Source organism: Rhinolophus ferrumequinum, chromosome 7 (assembly GCF_004115265.2).
Source record: "Rhinolophus ferrumequinum isolate MPI-CBG mRhiFer1 chromosome 7, mRhiFer1_v1.p, whole genome shotgun sequence".
NCBI classification, from domain to species: domain Eukaryota; kingdom Metazoa; phylum Chordata; class Mammalia; order Chiroptera; family Rhinolophidae; genus Rhinolophus; species Rhinolophus ferrumequinum.
In genome coordinates this window covers 48646840-48668374 of record NC_046290.1, presented here as the reverse complement: position 1 = coordinate 48668374, position 21535 = coordinate 48646840, and the positions used below count along the sequence as shown (strand labels likewise).

Genomic DNA, 21535 nt, shown 5'->3' with positions numbered 1-21535 from the left:
TTGTGATACTCTAGATTTCTTCTTCTTTTTTTTAATCACAGGGATGTTCTTATCACTCAATATATTACTTTTTGGAGGCTTCCTCTTCTACATTCATAATGTTTGTTTGTTCATTAATTCATTGGCACTTATGAGATGCCAGGCCTGACACTGGACCCTGGAGATGCAAACATAAAACATCATACCCTCCAAGCAATTACCATACAAAGTAAAAAGTACTCTGATGGAAGTCTATATCAGGGGAGAGACATATTGCACAGAACACCCAAGTTGACCTGAGAGTGAGAGAGGAGAAGGCAGGCTTCATGGGTTGTGGAATTTGAGCTGGAGTTTATGGAGAAATATGTCATTTGCCATGTGCATAAATTATTTGGACGGCATTCCAAGTGGGAGGTATACCACGTGCATATGTCCAGAGGTGTGAGACAAAATAGGGTAGTGGGCAACTACTAAGAATTTGGGATTCCTGAAGCATAATCAAGGGCAAAGGGCAGTAAGTAATGAGGGCTGAACCAAATCAGTGGCAGTAATGTAGAAAGTAAGGAATGATGATATTCAGGATGGAGCCTAATAGGGCAGAGTGATGCTTTGGATATAATGAAGACAAAGAAAAGAAAGAAAAAGGATAGCTTTCAGGGCTGCGGTTTGGGTGGTATTAGTGGTACTTGATAGAATTTAGGAGAGGAAGAGGCTTGGATACTCTTAAGGTGTTCAATTCAGAATTTGAAGGGCCTATAGCACATAGGAGGATGGCCACAAAGCCTTCAACACGCATATCTGGAGCTCAGGCGATCTGTCCATTAGGCTACTGAGATGCAGGAAGTAGCTGAGATTAGCTAAGGAGAGTGCGTAGGGTTAAAACAGAAATTAGCTTAAAGCCCTGGAACACAAAATTTAAGGTAGAGACATAGGGAAAAGAGCTGAAAGAGGAGACCTTGAAGGAATGCATGTATATTCACTGTATTGTGTAGAAGACAAAAAAAAAAAAAGACAAATTAGCCATGGTGGAATCATGTGACGACTTTGAAAGTCACACATAAATGACTTTGAGATTATCCATTCTTTTGGATTGTTCCCACCTTATTTCCACCTGACATAATCACATGACCATGGATAACGATGAGTGGACTTGGTAACTCTAACCTGAAAGAAAAGCAGATAAGCAGGGCAACGAGGCCCTACAGAAACACCTTCTCAGGAGCCTTTGGTAAAGGGTTTATCTTCATCTGGCTGAGAAGGGTTAAGTGATACTGAGTATCTAGATAATGTTTCAAGATTCCTCCAGCCTCATGATCCTTTAATTTAAAAAGATTCTTCATCTATTTTGCATCTACTCAGAGAAGGGCCTACTCAAAGGCTTCCAGGTCCTCCAGCACTGATCTTAATTTCTCCGTTACACTGCATAAAATTTTTTGCTAATTATGAATCTGTGATAATTTGGATATAGGCCAGACTGAAGTCTCTCTTTACATTATGAAAAATTTATTTCCTAAATAAAAATGAAATAAATAAATTAGATGCCAGGGGACTGTTTAATCAGGGACTATTTCCCATTTTAAAAACTGACTGATATTGTTATTATTATTTATTTTTTGGATTGTCATGAGAAATTTATGGATGACAGATTGGTTTAAAAACAGGAAAACAGATCCAGGCAAGACAGACAGGATCCACTCCCCAGGGGAAGCAGCACAGGGTATTCGAAAACCCCACTTTTTTTTTTTTTAAATTTAATTTAATTTAAATTTTTTCTTTTTTCACTTTTTTTTTATTAGTTTCAGGTGCACAAAACAATGTAATAGTTAGACAGTTATCATTTATATCCCTCACACAGTGACAATCCCCTTTCCCCCATCCACTACCCCTCTGACATCGCACACAGCCATTACATTTCCACTGTCTTTATTCCTAATGCTGTACTCCGCTTCTTGTAACTATATATATAAAATTATAGTTGACATTCATTATTGTTCAACTTCATCTTCGGATGTAGAGTGCAGTGATCAGGCATCTATATCATCCCTAATGAGACAAGTGTCCATCGGATACCCTACAAAATCTTTACAACATTATTGATTACATTCCCCAAATTGACTTTCGTTTCCCCGTGGCCATCTTGTGGTTACTGACTGTGTTTTCTAACCCCCTCACCTTCTCCCTTATCCCCACCCCCCGCTCCCATCTAGCAACCCTCAGTGTTTCCTCTATTTCTTTGAGACTGTTTCTGATTAGTTCATTCATTAATTCTTTTCTTTAGATTCCACATATAAGTGAGATCTTATGGCATTTGTCTTTCTTTGTCTGACTCATTTCACTTAACATAATGTTCTCTAGGTCCATCCATATTGTTGCAAATGGTAATATTTCCTTCTTCTTTATGGCTGCATAATACTCCATTGTATAAATGTACCACAGTTTCTTAATCCAGTCGTCTACCGATGGGCATTTCGGTTGTTTCCAAGTCTTGACTATTGTGTATAGTGCTGCAATAAACATAGGGGTGCATAAAGTTTTTTGAATTAGAGTTTTGGATTTCTCCGGATAGATACCTAGGAGTGGAATTGCTGGGTCATAAGGTAGTTCCATTTTCAGATTTTTGAGATACCTTCATACTGTTTTCCATAGTGGCTGTACCAATCTGTAGTCCCACCAACAGTTCACAAGGGTTCCCTTTTCTCCACATTCTTGCCAGCACTTGTTGTTTGTTGATTTACTGATGATAGCCATTTTGACTGGGGTGAGGTGGTATCTCACTGTGGTTTTTATGTGCATTTCTCTAATGATTAGTGAGGTTGAGCATTTTTTCATATGTCTGTTTGCCATCTGTATGTCCTTTTTAGAAAAATGTCTCTTCATGTGCTCTCCCCATTTTTTAATTGGGTTGTTTGTTTTTTTTGAAGTTGAGTTGAGTGAGTTTTTTATAAATTTGGGATATTAACCCCTTATCATATACATCATTGGCAAATATCTTCTCCCATTCAGTAGGATCCCTTTTTGTTTTATTGATGGTTTCCTTTGCTGTGAAAAAACTTTTTAGTCTGATGTAATCCCACATGTTTATTTTTTCTCTTACTTCCCTTGTCCAAGGGGATATATCAGTAAAAATCTTACTCCGGGTAATGCCTGTAAAGTTTCTTCCTATATTTTCTTCTAGGAATTTTATGGTTTCAGATCTTACATTTAAGTCTTTAATCCATTTTGGATTTATTCTTGTATATGGTGTAAGGAGGCGGTCCAGCTTTATTTTTTTGCATGTGTCTGTCCAGGTTTCCAGCACCATTTATTGAATAGACTGTGTCTTTACCCTACTGTAAATTCTTGCTTTCATTGTCATAGAGTAAATGACCATACAGGCATGGATTTATTTCTGGGTTCTCTATTCTGTTCCATTGATCTATGTGTCTGTTTTTATGTACCAGACTGTTTTGATTACTGTAGCCTTTTAGTATAATTTGATATCAGGTATTGTTATACTTCCCACTTTGTTCTTATTTCTCAAGATTGCCAAGGCTATCCGGGGTCTTTTATGGTTCCATGTAAATTTTAGGATTATATGTTCTATTTCTGTGAAAAATGTCCTTGGTAGTTTGATGGGAATTGTGTTGAATCTGTATATTGCTTTAGGCAGTATGGACGTTTTAACGATATTAATTCTTCCTATCCATGAGCATGCTATGTGTTTCCATCTATTTGTATCTTCCTTAATTTCTCTCTTCAGTGTCTTATAATTTTCTGAGTACAGATCTTTTACTTCTTTGGCTAAATTTATTCCCAGGTATTTTATAGTCTTTGGAGCAATTGTAAATGAGATTGTTTTCTTAATTTCTCCCTCTGATATTTAATTATTGGTATATACAAATGCAACTGATTTCTGAATATTAATTTTGTATCCTACTGTTTTACTAAACTCATTTACCAGTTCTAATAGTTTTTTGGTGGAGTCTTTAGAGTTCTCTATATATATATCATATCATCTGCATATAATGATAATTTTACTTCCTCCTTACCAATTTGGATGCCTTTATTTCTTTTTCTTGTCTGATTGCTGTGGCTAAAACTTCCAGCACTATGTTGAATAGAAGTGGAGAAAGTGGGCAACCTTGCCTTGTTCCTGATCTTAAGGGGAATGGTTTTAGCTTTTCCCCATTGAGTATGATGTTAGCTGTGGGCTTATCATATATGGCCTTTAGTATGTTGCGATATGGTCCCTCTACTTCCACTTTCTTAAGAGTTTTTATCATAAATGGCTGCTGGATTTTGTCAAATGCTTTTTCTGCATCTATTGATATGATCATATGATTTTTATTTTTCATTTTGTTAATGTGGTGTATCACATTAATTGATTTGCGGATGTTGAACCACCCTTGCATACAAGGAATGAATCCCACTTGATCATAGTGTATGATCTTTTTAATGCATTGCTGAATTCTGTTTGCTAATATTTTGTTGAGGATTTTTGCATCTATGTTCATTAGGGATACTGGCCTGTAGTTTTCTTTTTTTGTAGTGTCTTTGTCTGATTTTGGGATCACGGTGATAGTGGCCTTGAGAAAAGTGTTTGGGAGCCTTCCCTCCTTCTGGATTTTTGGAATAGCTTGAGGAGAATAGGTGATAATTCTTTTTTGAATGTTTTGTAAAATTCACCTGTAAAGCCATCTGGTCCAGGACTTTTGTTTGTTGGGAGCTTGTTGATTACTGATTCAATTTCCCTGGAGGTAATCAGTCTATTCAGGTTTGCCGTTTCTTCTTGAGTTAGCTTTGGAAGGTTGTATGCTTCTAGAAAATTGTCCATTTCTTCCAGGTTGTCTAATTTGTTGGCATATAGTTGCTCATAGTAATTTCTTAAAATTTTTTGTATTTCTGTGGTGTCTGTTGCCACTTCTCCTCTTTCATTTCTGATTTTATTAATTTGAGTCCTCTCTCTCTTTCTTTGATGAGTCTGGCTAAAGGTTTGCCGATTTTATCTTCTCTAAAAACCAACTCTTGGATTCACTGATCTTTTGTATTATTTTTCTGGTTTCTATTTCATTTATTTCCACTCTGATCTTTATTATCTCCTTCCTTGTACTCCGTTTGGGCTTATTTTCCTGTTTTTCCAGATCCTTTAAGTATGAAGATAAACTGTTGATTAGTGATTTTTCTTGTTTCTTTAGGTAGGCCTGTAGTGCTATGAATTTCCCTCTTAGGACTGCTTTCGCTGCATCCCATAGATTTTGGGTCATTGTGTTTTCGTTTTCGTTTGTTTCAAGATATCTTTTGATTTCTTCCTTGATCTCACGGTTGACCCATTCATTATTTAGTAACATGTTATTCAGTCTCCATGAATTTGTGTCTTCCAGTTTTTTCCTATAGTTGACTTCTAATTTCATAGCACTGTGGTCAGAGAAGACAACTGGTATGATTTCAATTTTCTTAAATTTATCAAGACTTGTTTTGTAGCCTAACATGTGGTCTATCTTGGAAAATGTTCCATGTGCGCTTGAGAAGAACATGTATTCTGCAGCTATGGGGTGAAATGCTCTGAAAATATCGATTAAATCCAACTGGTTCAATGTGTCATTTAAAGCTGTTGTTTCCATATTGATTTTCTGTCTGGAAGACCTGTCCCTTGTTGTCAGAGGTGTATTGAAGTCCCCTACTATGATAGTGTTACTGTTGATCTGTCTTTATGTCAGTCAATATCTGTTTTACATATTTAGGTGCTCCTATATTGGGTGCATAGATGTTTACCAGGGTTATGTCCTCTTGTCAGATTGATTCCTTTATTATTATATAGTGCCCATCTTTGTATATTAATATATTCTTCATTTTAAAGTCTATTTTGTCAGATATAAGTATTGCAACTCCAGCTTTTTTCTCATTTCCATTTGCATGAAATATCTTACCCCAACTCTTCACTTTTAGTCTGTGTGTGTCTTTAGATCTGAGGTGATCTCTGTATACAGCATATACAAGAGTCTTGCTTTCTTATACACTCAGCCACCCTATGTCTTTTGATTGGAGCATTTAATCCATTTACATTTAAAGTGATTATTGATAGGTACGTAGTTACTGCCATTTTTTTTTATTTGCAGTTAGATTGTTTTCATCTTTCTTCTGTTTACAGAAGCCCTTTCCTTTTAATATTTTCTGCAATGCTGGCTTGGTGGTAATAAATTCCTTTAGCTTATTCTTTTCTGGGAAGCTCTTTATCTCTCCTTCTGACTGATATTATTTATAAGACATTAAAGAGCTTACTTATGTCCCTCATATATCTTACTGTATGTCCCCTTAAACCTATTTTAGGCAAAACATTTTTCATCTAACTATGTGCTGTACATATAAAAAAAATGTAAAAAACATTGTTCCTTCTCAAAAAATTCCATGCATCCAATTTTCATTAATTTAGACTGGTTTCCCCATGAGAATACACTTTGTAACTAGAGGATCGAAGAATGTTTCATGCAGCAGGAACAGTACATACAACAGTGTGGTAGGCTTTGGTATAATGATAAGTACGAGGAGCTGAAAGATGAGTGTAGCTGGTACAGGGAGAGAGGAACGTACAATCTGGCCTTTTCAGAAAAAGTTCCCAACCCCTGGAGTAGGGGATTCTCTGAGGAGCCATACTCACCGTGAAGACTTTCTCAGGCTGACCCCGTGCTCTCATGTTTGTGTCATGAATTAACTTCAGAATCATCCAAGCTTCATCATGTTTTCCAACCTAATACATGTGAGTAGACAGTAAAGTGTTAGGAAGTGAAACACACACCCTGATTTTCCAATAACCGCTTTGTATTATCAGATCAAATTGGGTTAATACTTAATTAGGTATACCTCATTGGAAATTCACTGTATTGTAGCACCTTTTTATAAAATTTCATTTATAAAACAATAAGCCATGTTCTCTTCATTGAATGAAAAGTTACTTTCTTGGGGAGGAACATTAGTGCTTTCTGGCCACGAGGCAGCTTTTTCACATGCTGGTTGTTGAAAGCATGTCTCCATGAAACCAAACTCTCCATAGCTCCACAGTAGGAAGGAAAAATGTACCTCCCAAAGAGGCAAACATACTTTGCTAGAATTAACAAGGAACTCTTTCCAATGTATGTTGCTTCCTTGGGTATTTGTAATAACAAGTGTTACCTCCAACAAGAACCGTGGGCTTTCAGGCATGAATGTGAGGGCCACCACTGAAGAGACACAGGGGAGTGCACAGACGATCACAAACACACGCCAACTGTGAAACTGGTAGGCCGATCCCATGCTGAAGCTCCATCCTGGAAAAGGAGGATGGGAAAAGTAAGGGAAAATACCTCTCAGACCGTCTACTGGGGAAGTGGGGACTCTGCAGTCATGGTGGGTGTGTACATCTCGACTTTTTCAGTCAAATCTTACTACCCACAGAAGAATGAGCTGATCTGGGCATTAGCCACAGTGACCACCAATGGCACCACGAATAGTGACAGGACTACCAACAGCAGTGCTGAGAAGAAAGGTACTTGGAACCAAAAGGGTCAGGGCCTAAAAATGAGAGTGTATATATGTTTCTGTACAACCAAATTCTGGAGGCCAAGATAAATTCCTTTGGGATAACACCTTTTCCAATGGACCACTGTGCTGGGTATCTTCTGTTTGCTCCTTCAGATACACTCTCCACTCTCCACCCTACTGTATGCCAGGAAATGGACCTCTATGGACGCATCAATTGGCTCCCTTGCCCACCAGCTTTTAGATGGGTTTGAATAAAGGAAGCACCGGCAGGAGAACAAAGGCTGGGAACAGGGTTCAGGATATTTATTTCCATTGCTTCCCTGTTCCTTCCCCCTGGCTGGGCGGAGGTTTGACAGTAGGTGTGCTTATCCCCTAGACCCTTCTACAGCCATAGGTCTTGTCAGGTTCTGGCCCTTTGAGGCATAGGTGGGTACAGGACACCCTCCTGCTATCAGCTCCCAGGTGCTTTATTATTCCTTATTGGTTTCTCTTAACCATTCCTACTGTTTTTAATGACCCCTTGTGAGAGTGTCATAGGCTTGCCTGCCAGCGCCCTGATTAGTACAATTGTAGTATCTCTTCACATGCACATGTCATATAATAGATCAAGATAATTCTAAATTCCTAAATAGTATTTTTATTATACTATACTAAGAACAAACATAATGGGATACAGAAATCTCTTTGTGAACTAAAAGAAAGCCAATATTTAAATGAATATAAAACGATTGAAAGCAAAATTCAAACATGATTCTAAATGAGAAATAATGAGGCATATCAAATTTAATTGAAAACAGAGAGGAGATTTATAGAGCCATAGATGAATTATGTGAGGCAAAATTTTAATTTTTGGCAAAGCTTGCTATTTATACGGCTTTCTAAAAAACAAACGTCAGGTCCTATACCCCGTCACCAGGAAAGCGGTATAATTCTTAATTGTTTACACAGGAGCCAAGTGAGATTCCGGAGGTGACATAACTTCAAGGGCACAAAGCTGAAGTTACATATCAGAATCTTCTCCACCAGGATTTGAGGCAGAATCTTGTACCACATGTGGCCTCATGTCCATGCACACTCTCACTCTTAAACACAGCACTTGTTGACAAATAACGTAAACATGCTATATCAATTTTAGATTAATAAATATTTTCTGGGAATTTAATACACGAGGACGACGTGAATTGCTAAATGAACTATGCTGTCAACTTTAGGAAGAGATGGCTAATCTCCATGTTTTATGTAGCAGAAGGTACAAGTCTCAAATATCTAAAATGCAGAAGACATTCTATGATGGAACAGAGAAAACATGCCTTGTTCACATTCGATCTGAGAGCTTCATATAAAGAATTTCTTTATAAAAAGCTCTAGATCTTATTATTATACATTAGATGAAAAATAAAAGCTTTAGATGGCTAAATTAATCAAATGCAGTATTTAAATTTCAGGCTACAGCATGAGGAAAGAGTGAAGACGAGAGGGAAAGGTCTCTGGTGTCTCTGTGAAAATAAATCGGTTCGGAAGATGCAGTTTTATAAACAAAAATGTGAGGGTTTGTTTTTTTTAATGAGATTATTTAACTAAGGAGAAAATCCCACTAGTGGATAGAGCAGGAAGTTCTGGGTGGTAGACAGAATAATGTTCCCTGCCTAAGCAAAGATGTCGTCATCCTAACGCCCCGAACCTGGGACTATGTTGCCTTACGCGGCAAAAGGACTTTGCCGGTGTGATTAAGTGAAGGATCTTAAGATAAAGTGATTATCCCACGTTACCGTGTTTCCCTGAAAATAAGACCTAACCGGAAAATAAGCCCTAGCAGATTTTTCAGGATGACATCCCCTGAACATAAGCCCTAATGCGTCTTTTGGAGCACAACTTAGTATAAGACCTGGTCTTATTTTTGGGGAAACACGGTATATGGCTGGGCCCAGCATAATTACAAGGGTCCTTAGGAGGGAAAGGGAGAGGCAGGAGAATCAGAGTGAGAGAAGGAGATGTGATGAGGTCAGATTGGAGTGAGACTTGAAGATGGCAGAGTGCCGGCTTTGAAGAGGGAGGACGGGGCCACAAACCAATAAATGTAGGTGGCTTGTAGAAGTTAGAAAAGGCAAGGACACATGTCCTCCCCTTGAGCCTCCAGGAGCCCTGTCAACCCATTTAGACTTCTGACTTCCAGAATGGTAAGATAAAAATTTGTATTGTTTAAAACCAATCAGTTTGTGGCTTTGTTATGGCAGCAGTAAGAAAGCAACACACTTCACTTTATAGGTTATAGCTACATTACTAACTTGATTGAAATAAGAGGGAGAATTTCAGCTGTTCCCTTTGAAAAGTCAGGCTCCTTGCTTTTGCTCAGACTTGTCCAGATGCCTCACCAAGGACTTCAGGCTCCTTCTTGACAGTGGTCTGAGGAATACTGCCCTTCACACTTACTTTTCCCGAACATCACATCAGTGGGTGGAGGAACGGACTGCAGTGTGATCCCAATGTAGCAGTTTTCAGACTACAGAGGAAACTGGACTGCAAACACAATCTAAACCCAGAAGAGAACTAGCTGGTCCAAAGTCCAGCTCTCCTCAACTTAGAATGTAGTCTCTTCAGGTGGCGATTCTTTTGTCCACCAGCTAAAGTTGAGCTTATTCACTACTATTCAGATCCTACTTCATGAGCTGTGAAGTCTCTCTGGTCCCTTGCTTGGGGACTGTGTGTGCGCATGCACTGTGGTGGTCTCACAATACATAAAGGGTGTGTCATCCATCCATTTCCCTCTCCATTTACTTGTAATATGATTTTCTCCAAGTCTACAAAACTATTTTGTACTCCTTTTCAGTCTTCAAATCTCTGGAAGCCTACTCCACTCCTTGCACTTGACCTCAACTCCTGTTTTTTTGAGAAAATAAACACAGAGAGAATTGCATACATCTCGTCACCTGAATCTCCCCACCTCCCTGGACCTGCCTGCATCTCTCTGCCTTCCCTTTGGTTACAGCAAATGAACTGTCCATGCTCCTAAGGCCAACCTGTCCACATGGCCTCGAGCCCAGCCATCCGTCCTCTCAAGGACAGAACTCTCGTGATTATCCATCCCTCCCTCCAGCCCGCATCATCCTGTTCTCTTACCTTACTTGATGGGTCATTCCATCTGTCTTCACCATCTAAGAAAAAACCCTCCCTTGGCCTCCACATGCGTCCCCAGCTGCATGGCTATTCCTCTGTTCCCATCACCACAGACCATTGAGAATGGCCTATAGCAACTGTCTCCACTTTCTCATCCAATAGTCTCACCCCAAATAGGCTTCTGTTCCATGACACAGAAACTATGCCAGTCGAGGTCACTTGTCTTTCCTCATCATACTTGAACTCTCTAAATCATCCCATATGATTGACCATGCTCTTCTCTTTGAAGAACTTCCCCCACCCCTTGGATTCTCATCATTACATATTCTAGCTTCTTTCCCACTTCACTGACTTTCTCCAGTTTTCTTAGGTGGCTCTTTCTTGGACTGTCATTTGCCTGGTCCAATCCCACTGATCTGCTGCCAGTTCTTTGGGATTCTGCTGCCAGAACCCCAAAGTTGGTACACCCCAAATCTTGGTCATCAGTCCTCTTCTCTGTCTATGTGTTCTTTCCAGGTGGTTTCATGTGTTCCCATGACTTTAAGTACCATCTACATACCATTGTCTCTGGAATCTAACCTGTTTTCTTCCGAGCTCCAGCAGCCTATTTCTACTTGCCTGTTTATATCTTCAGAGAGATGCTTAACGGGCATCTCAAAGTGACTGTGTCCAAACGGAACTTTTGATTTCCTGCTCCGCTGTGAAAGAAAACTTATTTCTCCCTCAGTCGTCTCTATTTCAGTAAATGACACATTGCCAGCTACCCAGATATTCATGCCCCAAACCAAGATCTCATCCTTCAAGCCTCTTTTTACCCCTTATTCTCCTCAACAACCAATGTCTCAGCAAGTTCTTTAATATTGATCTCAAAGCCACCCACTTCTCCCTGTCGCCACAGGACTGCAGAGCTTCCAGCTGGCAACACTCTCCCCTCACCTTCAACAGGAGCCTGACTCTCCTTTCTCTGCCTCTCCTGGTCCTCCAGGCCACTGTCCTGACAGCGGCCAGACTTATCCTCTTAAAATGTCAACAAGAGCACTTCACTCTGTGCTTGAAAGCCTCTGACATCTCTCAATATGTCTGAAATGAATCCAAGTGTCTTCCCATGGGCTCTAGAGCTACCGAAGCTGAGTCTTACCTACGAATCTGAGCTCATCTCCTGCCGGTCCTGTCATTTGCCTGGTCCAGTCCCACTGATCTGCTGCCAGTTTTTTGAATGTATGAAGCTTAAGTCCATCTTAGGGGCTTCCCGTATTTCCTTGGAAGCTCACTCATGTGTTTAAAAGGATGTTTGTTGTATTTTAGCCAGTTTTTCTCCGAGTTTTGAAATGGGGAGTTTTTCAGTATATCTTGTCCTCAATGTAGTTCCCTCTGGGTCTTTGCATCTGATACTTTCCCTGCCTGGAATGCTCTGCTTGAATATTTGCAAGCACAGATGCCTCCTTCACACTGTTCATGTCTCAGTTTAAGGTTGTCTCCTCAGAAAGGCCCAAACACTCCATTCCACTCTCTCTCACCAAAGCTCGTTTTATTGTCTCTACAGTAATATCTCTGTCTAAAGCTGTCATATTCATGTTTATTTACATCTTCGCTATCTGTCCCTCTCTCCACCATGAGAGCAGAAACTCGGCTTTTGTTACTCACCAATGTATCTCCACTGCCTATAGCAAGCCCTGGGGTATAACAAGTCTTCTTTAAATATTTGTTAAATGAAAACACACACTTACACGAAGTACGTGTGTATGTGTGGACATGAACATGTGAAAAATCACTGCAGGCTACTAAGACAGTAGGTACTCAGGTCTTCTTTTGACTTTTTTCTGAATTCACACTAAGCAGCAAAACAACCTTCATGTATTTTTTCAAATTAAATTAGTAATTTATACACAGCAAAATACAGTACTACTTCTTAGTTATACAGCTCTATGAGTTTGATAAATGCACAGTCATGTAACCACCAGCCTAATCAGAACACAGACCAGTTCCATCACCCCAAAACATTCCTTCTGGTTGCCCCTTTGGAGTGAACCCTTTCTCTATTCCTAACCCTGGTACCCCCACTGGTCTGTTCTCTGTCGCTATAGTTTTGTCTTTTACAGAATGTCATATAAATGAATCATACTGCATGCAGCTTTTTAAGTTTGGCTTCTTAGCATAATGCATTCATGCAAATTGTTGCAGGTATCAATAGTCTGTTCCTTTTCATCGCTGAGTAGTATTCCAGAGTGTGGATATATCACAGTTTGTTTACTCTCTCCCCAGTTGAAAGACAGTTGGATTGGTTCCTGTTTTAGGTAATTATACATAAAGCTGTTATAAACATTTCAGACAGGTGTTTGTGTGTCTCAAAGTTTTCCTTTTCCCTTGGGTAAATACCCAGGCGTAGGTCCATTGAGTCACATGATAAGTATATGTGTAGCTTTATAGGAAACTGGCAAACTATTTTCCACAGTGGCTGTACCATATTCAATTCCCACCAATAGTATATGCGCGTCCTTTCCACCACTTTTGTCAGTTTTATTTTTTAACATTTTGGCCATTCTAAGAGGTGTGTAGTGGTATTTCATCACAGTTTTAATTTATTTGCATTTCCTTAATGGCGAGTGACATCCTGATTTACTTTTTGCTCATTTATTCATACGCGCCAGTCACAGTGCTGTGATGTGCAGGCTAATGAGACTCATCCCCTGCCCTTTAGGACAGAGAGTCCAGTGAAAAAGGCAGATTTGTTCATATATACAGATAGTACGACTCATGCTAGAACAGGTTATGAAGAACGTGTAGTGGGAGTACAGAAGAGGTGGCGGTGTCTCTCTCAATCGCCCTAGCCAAATTTCTTTTCTGATTTGGGTCTATGAATAAAGAGAGCAAATTCTTAAATTTCGAGCATCTGGTTTAGAGGTACAATTCAAGTCAGCACTTAAGAAGTACATGAGACCAGCCAGGACTGATTGTGCCATGTCGGACCGCCAACTCTTTCCAGCTGGTTACAACTGGGTGACTTGGAGAGAGGGAGGAGAACCCTAGAACAGTAGGTAAGAGGGAGTCCAAACTTACTCTCCTTTTAGACTGCTGGGGGTGGGAAGGTGGGGGACAGCGTGATATCCTGTGGCCTGAAAGCAGGATAGACACAGTGGGGGTCTTGAGAAATGACCTGGCATATGCTTTGTAAAACAAAAATACCATTTTTTGGATTAAAAATGAATAAAAGAATGAAGGGGTGACTGACCACCACAACTATTCAGCCATGAATTCTTGGGACTCCTCCTCAGCTCCCTTTCAAGATGGCTTATATCTGAATTTGAGAGTGATACGAAACCTCAACCACAAACATCAGGAAGTGCGGAGACATCAACATGGAGTGAAGAACCAAAACATGGAATGAAGCCACATGTAACTGGAAAGTGGGTTATTGCTTTAGGACACTCATCTGAACTTAGTAAAATGGATTCTCTTAAATGAGCCCTTTACGTTAGCACCATGCCTTTTCTGTCTTAAAAAATAAAAATGATTCTTGTGTGGATGGTGATTCTAATTGTCCTTTGGATTCTATTACAAATACCCATTAAAGAGTCATGTTGAGGGATTTATCTACATATCATATAAATTCCATGCAAGGAAGGACCTCTCAGTTAGGGAGGGTGTTCTGGAAAGCAGTTATTGCACAGTGTTAATCAGTGTGGAAGAGTGTTATGTGTCTTGCATAATAATCAAGGCCATTTACCAACCTCAAGCTGATATGTGCTGTGACTGCAGATACCAGCTGCCTCCCCAGTGGCCTGTCTGAACTCTTTCAAGGTGCCAAGGCAGAAGTATGTGATGCACGCAGGAGAATGCCGGCTTTCACGCTCTTTTCTGGGCCCTGTCCCTACTGCACTGGTGAACTAGCGCCTGCTTTACTGATCTATATATATTTGGTTGCCAGTTGCGTGATGTTATCAACAACACAGTCTTTGGTAAGAAGGCAGACGTTAGGTGTGAGACACAGATCCAATGTTCTAAAACATGAATCTGATACTAATTAATATTAGTAAAAATACATAGAATATGTGAGATCAGTTCTCAATAGCTAAGAAGTAAATCACCTATATCTGTTGGTGGTCTTCACTCATAAGCTAACTATAATTCTCTTTGGAAAATTGGGTCAAAACTATTTTCTCAAGTGGCCAACAAGCTTAGGAAGGGAACCATGATCAGATGAATTTCTGATTTTATTCCTACAGAAATAAAATTTTATCCCCTCAACATATCACTGGTTTAAAATATAAATACTATCGAATCCTCATGGAACATTAATCCTTGGCTAGAAACTCAGGTTGTCATGCATCTAGTATCATCTGTGACTCCGTAAGACCCAACCAGATGCAGCTGGACAGTCCTTGTTGCTAATACCAGCAGAAATGTTCACCTGCTTCTCATTTGTTTAAAAAATAAAAAAAGAATTGTGTGTGGGGGAAATAGTAAGTAGAACACCCTGTAACTATCAGCAAAGAATGAGGTAGATCTTTCTGGACTGATATGGAAACTGTCCAAGTTACATTGCCCAGTGGGAAAAACACTCTTTTCAAAATAGTGTAAATATTAGTGATTGCATTTTTATATATACATAAAACATATCATTATATATAGAAAACAAGTGGGAGAAAAATAAACTAAGCTATTTGAAGTGGTTACTCAGGGTAGGGAGTGGGAGCTAATTGGGGACTTTCACCTCTGGTATTATTTCTTTAATTTTTGAGTTTTATTTTCCTTGTATTATTTTTTACTCAAAAAGCAGGAAAACTTTTCAGAGTTGCAAGCCTTTGTTTTTTCTGAAACACAAGGTCAATAGGAAAAGAGGAAAGATAAGGACATTGGAATGATAATTGTGACATTCTTCAGTATCCACACAATTTTTAGAACTAAACTAACGTTAATTCTGATTGTGACGAATCTAAACATTGGCACTACAGTGTTTACTTATGAAAAACAACTGAGAAAGTGCCAGAGACTACCCTGGTGTCTTTAGGCGGGAAAGAAAACAATTTTCTCAGACCTTTAATCTTGAAATCTGTACCTCCAGTCATATTCTACTGTTGGATTCTTGGCACAGAAGCCAGTTGCATCTTGAGCCACAGTTGTGTAAGCACTACTGCCAACAGTGATGCACAAAGCAATAAAAAGAATTGGCATGGATCTGCCTGCAGCACATAATCATGCCTGCAGGAAGTGAGAACCAATTCGACTAGAATCATATATATCCTAGGGAAAAGGTCCAAAGGTTAAATTCCACTGAACTGCAGTACTCATCTGTCTCTAAGTGTAGGCCCAAGCAATCAGCTGACCTTTCCTGCTACGGTAGTTTCTCTATTTCTGTTTCTGAGCTCTGGTCCTACCATTTGGAATGCACAGAGCCAGTGTTCAACAGCAGAAGGAAGTCACGTTATGTTGCTGATTCCCGAGTCTGACATTGTGACCCTAACCATGCTTTCGAAGAAGCAAATTTTAGGGTGGCTTTTGAAATTCAGAAAGTCATGGGCTTATTTTTTAGGGTTATTTTTTTCTGGAATATTTTCTGTGAGTGCTCTAAATATGAAAAGAACAAATGAGAAAGAATTCCTGCAGCGCGCATGTAAAACTCATTCAAGCATGGTGCTTCCCAAACTCCACTGAGAGAAATAATGAGTCTAAGGGTTTGAAAAAAGCTGATAGCATAAAGTGTGTGCATGTGTGTGTGTGTGTGTGTGTGTGTGTGTGTTTAAACAAAGGTCCTTTGGAATTTGCTTTTGTAGACAGAAAATAATATGGTATTAACGTTATGATAGTGTAGGTCAATCAAAATTTTATCAGAGATTTTTATACAAGTACATACTATAATAACCTACAGGATAGTCAAATTTTGACCATACAGAAATGAAGCTTATATCATAAATGCGTATAAAGGCAGCTCATTACTCTATAAATACACATTGTATATATGCATATTTATTATCTCATAGCATATAGGGACATGCATTAACTCTCCTTCATTATTTTATATTTAAAATGAATAATATATGTTTGCAGATTTATATTAATATATCAACTCTTATGTAAGCTGATGTCCATGGATAAAAACAATGAATCAATTATGTTCATTTTGCGAACAAAACTAAAAAATGGGAATTCTTACATTGGTAGCAAGTCAGACTAATTGCCTCTAAAGCTCATTCCAGGGCTAAGGTTCTTTCTGATTCTAAGATCTTGTGCCTAGAGCAGATGAGGTCACAAGAAAATCTCTCTTCACTATAGAACCATGATAAGAAACGGAACACTTTTAAAGCTTAACAAAACAAACTTGTAAACTGCTGTTAGTTCTGACACAAGTGCATAAAGTTTGGTAGAGGGCTTATAGCAAAATAATATACTTATTCTCTACATTAGCAGCTCAGTCAATCTGCTTTCAAAGTAGCTGTCTTGAAAGTACTTTTTTTTTTCCTAAAGAGTGCTCCATATAACTTCATGGTCCTTATTCTATTCCAGATCAAGACTTTTTTTGTTCTTTGCACATGGCCTCAGCAAGATCTTGCTCATGATCAACAAAAGCTCTCTGTTCATTCCCATATTTTTAGTGATGTGGCACAAAAATGATAGTAGAACCAGTTCTTAGGTGAAAGAGTTTTTCCCGGGGTGAGGGGCTGTAATATTTCAAGTGTTCTGACAACAGAGGTCAGCCCAAGCGCTCTTTGTTGCTGAGGCCGAAGGTCACGCTCGTATGTCTCGGCTAACTGCTGACCTGTCTACCTGCTCCTTTTTCTCTAGTCTCACTTCTTGCCTTGTAGCCTCTGATCCAGAACAAATCATTTAACACTTGACAAGTGAAACAGCTGCTTAGCTCATGAGTCAGGCCCAAAATGACCCTTAGAGTTTCGTCATTTATGTCAAACAAATTCCATTTTGACTGGCTGGAAAATACATGCAAACACAATGACCTGGGAGCTCTGGTTTCTGGGCATTGTGCCTCAAGGAAGGAACATCACACCCTCCTTCCAAGTACAGTGGATGGAAATACAACTCTGGAGAGGTCCTGTCTATTAGCCCCAGAGCCAGATATTGCTCCCTTGGATACAATTTAACCCATGAGAGAACGGCCTTCAGATCACCTCATGTCCTGAGGTTTACTGCCATCAGAAGCTTCCTGAAAGGCCCCAGCCCAGGTGGAGACAATCAACCTTCTTCACAGCCTTCCAGATCGGAAATGTGAGAGTTAGCCTCTACTCTTATCTTTCCCTATGTCCGGTTGATCACTGAGAAATGCAATTCTATTTTCTGTATTTCTCTCAAACCTGTTCCTTTTCCTCCATCCCTGCTTTAGCTGAGTTCCTTATCCTCCTTTGTGTGCGTCACCCTAATAGGGCTGATCTGCAGCTGGCACAGAGCTGTAGGGCTGTGCCCACTGCTGAAATCCTGAAGTACACACGCCACGGGTATTGCCCTGAGCGCTTGAGCCTTGCTCTCTCCACTGCCCAGCAATGGAAGGGGTAGCACCTGGCTCCAGTGCCTTCCTCTCTTCTGAATGGCCAACGCTCTGCTGCTAAATAATTTTATAATAATACCACCTCTCTTTAATAGAGCTCCCAGCTTCCAATCTGCTTAGTCTAGTTTATCTTCTATATACTTTCAAGAGATCTTTCTGTAATAAAAATCTGATCACATCACTTACTAGCTTAGAACCTTTCAGTGGTTCCCCGCTGGCCCTACAGGATAGAGTCCAGATTCTTTCGAGTGGCCACAAGGCCCGCCAAGACCCGACTCCTGCCTCTCTCCCCAGGCTCATTCCTCACAAATCCCTCCTTCTGCCCTTTGCTACCTGCTGTGCAACAGCTTTGTACCGTGTTTCCCTGAAAATAAGATCTACCCCCCAAATAAGCCCCAGTTCAGATCGTCAGCCAGATGGATGCATTTAGTACTTTATGACGATGTTCCATAAGATGACATGACTGTATTTGAATAAATGTAGATTGTCATACACGAAAAAAATAAGACATCCCCTGAAAATACACCCTACCGTGTCTTTTGGAGCAAAAATTAATATAAGACCCGGTCTAATTTTCAGGGAAACACGGTATCTTTACCACTCTCCACCCTTGTCAACTCCTAAATTCAGTCTTCTATTAACCAAGTAGAGATGAACATCCTCTGTAAATTCTTCCGGACACATTAAAAGGTATTTACTTCCCCCGCTGAGCTATCTTAGTATCCTGTGAATTCCCACAGCCCTTAGCACACTGCCTGACACAGAGAAAAGCCACATCAGAGAGTGATTATTTACCTCAAGTCTATTTCTTGAGGGCAGAGGTCATATCTCGCTCATCTTTAGTAAAAGAAAATGGCAGAGAATAGTCATTCAACAAATGCTTATTTAATCAATCAATAAAGAACCCACTCTCCGATTCCTTTAAAATCAAAGAGTTTGCCTAATATATTTAAAAGTGATTTTTTTGGAAACATAGCTATTATATTCCCTAATTTCAAAGTATATGGAGGGTTTATTTATTTATTTCTTTATTGTAACTGATATGTAGCTTAATTTCCTTGTGGAAAGAGCACACGCTTGGTAGTTTTTAGAAATATGTTGGAACTTGCTTCACAGCGCAGTGTGGGGTCCACTATTTTTCTACTTTAATTGAAGCATGAATGACAAATAAAAACTGTATTTATTTAAGGTGTACAATGTGATGATTGATACATGTATACCTTGTGAAATGATTGCCATAATCAAGTTAATTCACGCATATATTTCCTCTTTTTTTTTTTTATGGTGTAGAGGGAACACTTACGATCTACTCTCAACAAATTTCAAGTATACAATACAGAATTATCAACTATAGTCGCCATGACACATATAGAACTATAATCACATTAGATCCCCAGGACTTAATCATCTTACAACTGAAAATTTATACCATTTGACCAGCATCTCTCCATTTTCCCCAGCTTCTAAAGTTATAACTTGCCAACAGCCAGATAGAAAAGGGGGGCTTCCCTCTAGAGCAATGAATGTATTTTCTCATGGGCAATATTAATCCTTGCCCTATAAAAACTGGATTTTCTTTTAGAAAAATAAAATTCTTAAGACTTAATAAGCTGATATATAACGCCAAGGGGCACTTCTTACAATACATCTTGAAAGCATGTTTCATTTCAGATTGTCTGAGGACAAAATGTAGCAGCCCAAATCAGTTCAATTGTTGGCAGAGACCTAATTCTCTTTTGCCCACCCGGATTTATGACCCACAGGAGACATACAAATGCTATGTCTCCTCACCCACCCTCCTCCCCCTTTGTTTCAAAATGTCAGGCATCTACCCAGAGTTAAATTTCACCTTTGCTCTCTGGAAAGGCTGACTGCCTGGCTCATTAATCTCAGGCCAGAAAGAAGTTCCTTGCTGCCACCGACTGTGGAAATGATGAGTCCTGGTGCATCCCAGGGAATGGCTGTCTAGGCCTATGGCGCCAGAAAAATCAAACCCAGAGTACGCGAGTCTGGACGGATGCAGCCGTTTTTCATTCCATATCACCTTCTTTGGCTGCTATGTGGGAGAAATGAACTAATAACTCAGGCAGGCCACAGTGACAAAGCATGAGGGTGCGAGCACATTGCTGCTCCAGCAGAGGTGGCTACAAAACAAGCTTTGACTGGAATGCCAGTTCCCAACACTTACAGAATCACATGCGGGTGTCCTTTTTCCTCGTGACAGCGCATTGACTCCGAATACAGTTTTGGTAAAGGATAGGAAGATTTCAGTACCAACTGCACCCTCCAGGAAGGATACAGGTGGAGTGGATTCGAGGCCCGCAGCAGGTTCCCAGAGTGTGTACAGCACAGCCACCCTGTGCCAGGCGCCTCACACAAAACATCTTGCTTAATACATTAACAATCCTGTTTCCAAGCTCCTCCACCTCTCCGCCCCAGGATGGCCAGATGATGTGTGTGAGGCCACTAAAATACAGGCCACCAGCTAAACTTGATAAAAAATGATTTACTGTAAGTATGTCTCGTAAAATATGTGGGACATACTCATAGTAAAAATTTGTTGTTTATCTGAAATTCACATTTAACTAGGCACCCTGTGTTTTTTATTCGCTAAATTTGGTAACCATATCCCAGGAGACGTTTGGCAATGTCTGGAGACATTTTTGATTCCATGAGCTTGGGGGAGAAGGGTTTACTACTGGCACCTAGTGGGCAGAGGCCAGGGAAGCTGCTACATATATTACAATACACAGGACAGTTACTCCGCCCCCAAAGAAGTATCCAGCCCAAACTGTCAAAGAGTGCCCAGGATGAGGGATCTTGCTGTAAACTAGTCACTGTACCTGTCACAGGTACTCAAAGCTCTTAGAGCTAATGAGGATACTTCGAAGCTTGTTTTCAAACAGGGGTTTGGGAATAGACTTTCGTTAGGCTTTAGATTTCATTCCTGCATGAATGCATTGTGTTTATGTTAGTTTTTATTGTTATAATCTCCTTTGATTGTTCTGCTATAAAATTGACCTCTAGGGGTTGTCATTTTTCTTATGTACTTTTAAATGCACCCTGAACAACAAGTGAAAGTGGCATACAAGAAGAGCAAAGAAATATTTTTTCTCCAGGGGTTTTGGTAGAGGGTAGCATTCTCCATCAAATGCTTTCTAATAACACTCACAACTTATAAATGGTTATTACCACACAAAAAAGGGCACTAACGATGCATTTCCCAAAGCATTTGTATTCTTGTTTCATGGGGGAGGTTTACTCTTAAAATTCCCTGCTAATCTTCAGCAATGGGGAAGCAGCATTCTTAGTAAAAGCACCTGGCTTCAGCCACATGTCCCTGTAAGGTTACTCCAATAAAGCTGTGGATGGTCAGAGGGAGGGACCCATACTGGGTTAAAATTCCGGGAAATATTCATTGTCTTTGGGTCCTTCTCAGCTCTTGCCTCCTGC

At 39.8% G+C, this 21535-nt stretch overlaps 1 protein-coding gene across 1 annotated transcript in view; it reads right to left on the bottom strand.

Moving 5' to 3' along the window:
* Window positions 1-21535, bottom strand: part of SV2C (synaptic vesicle glycoprotein 2C) — a 186955-nt gene that overhangs the window by 36631 nt on the left and 128789 nt on the right. Inside the window, exons 5-6 of the mRNA XM_033110343.1 lie at window positions 7126-7259; window positions 6614-6703 (exon numbers count right to left, since the gene is read on the bottom strand). Coding sequence (XP_032966234.1) covers window positions 6614-6703; window positions 7126-7259 — 224 coding nt within the window. The remainder of the gene's footprint in view (window positions 1-6613; window positions 6704-7125; window positions 7260-21535) is intronic.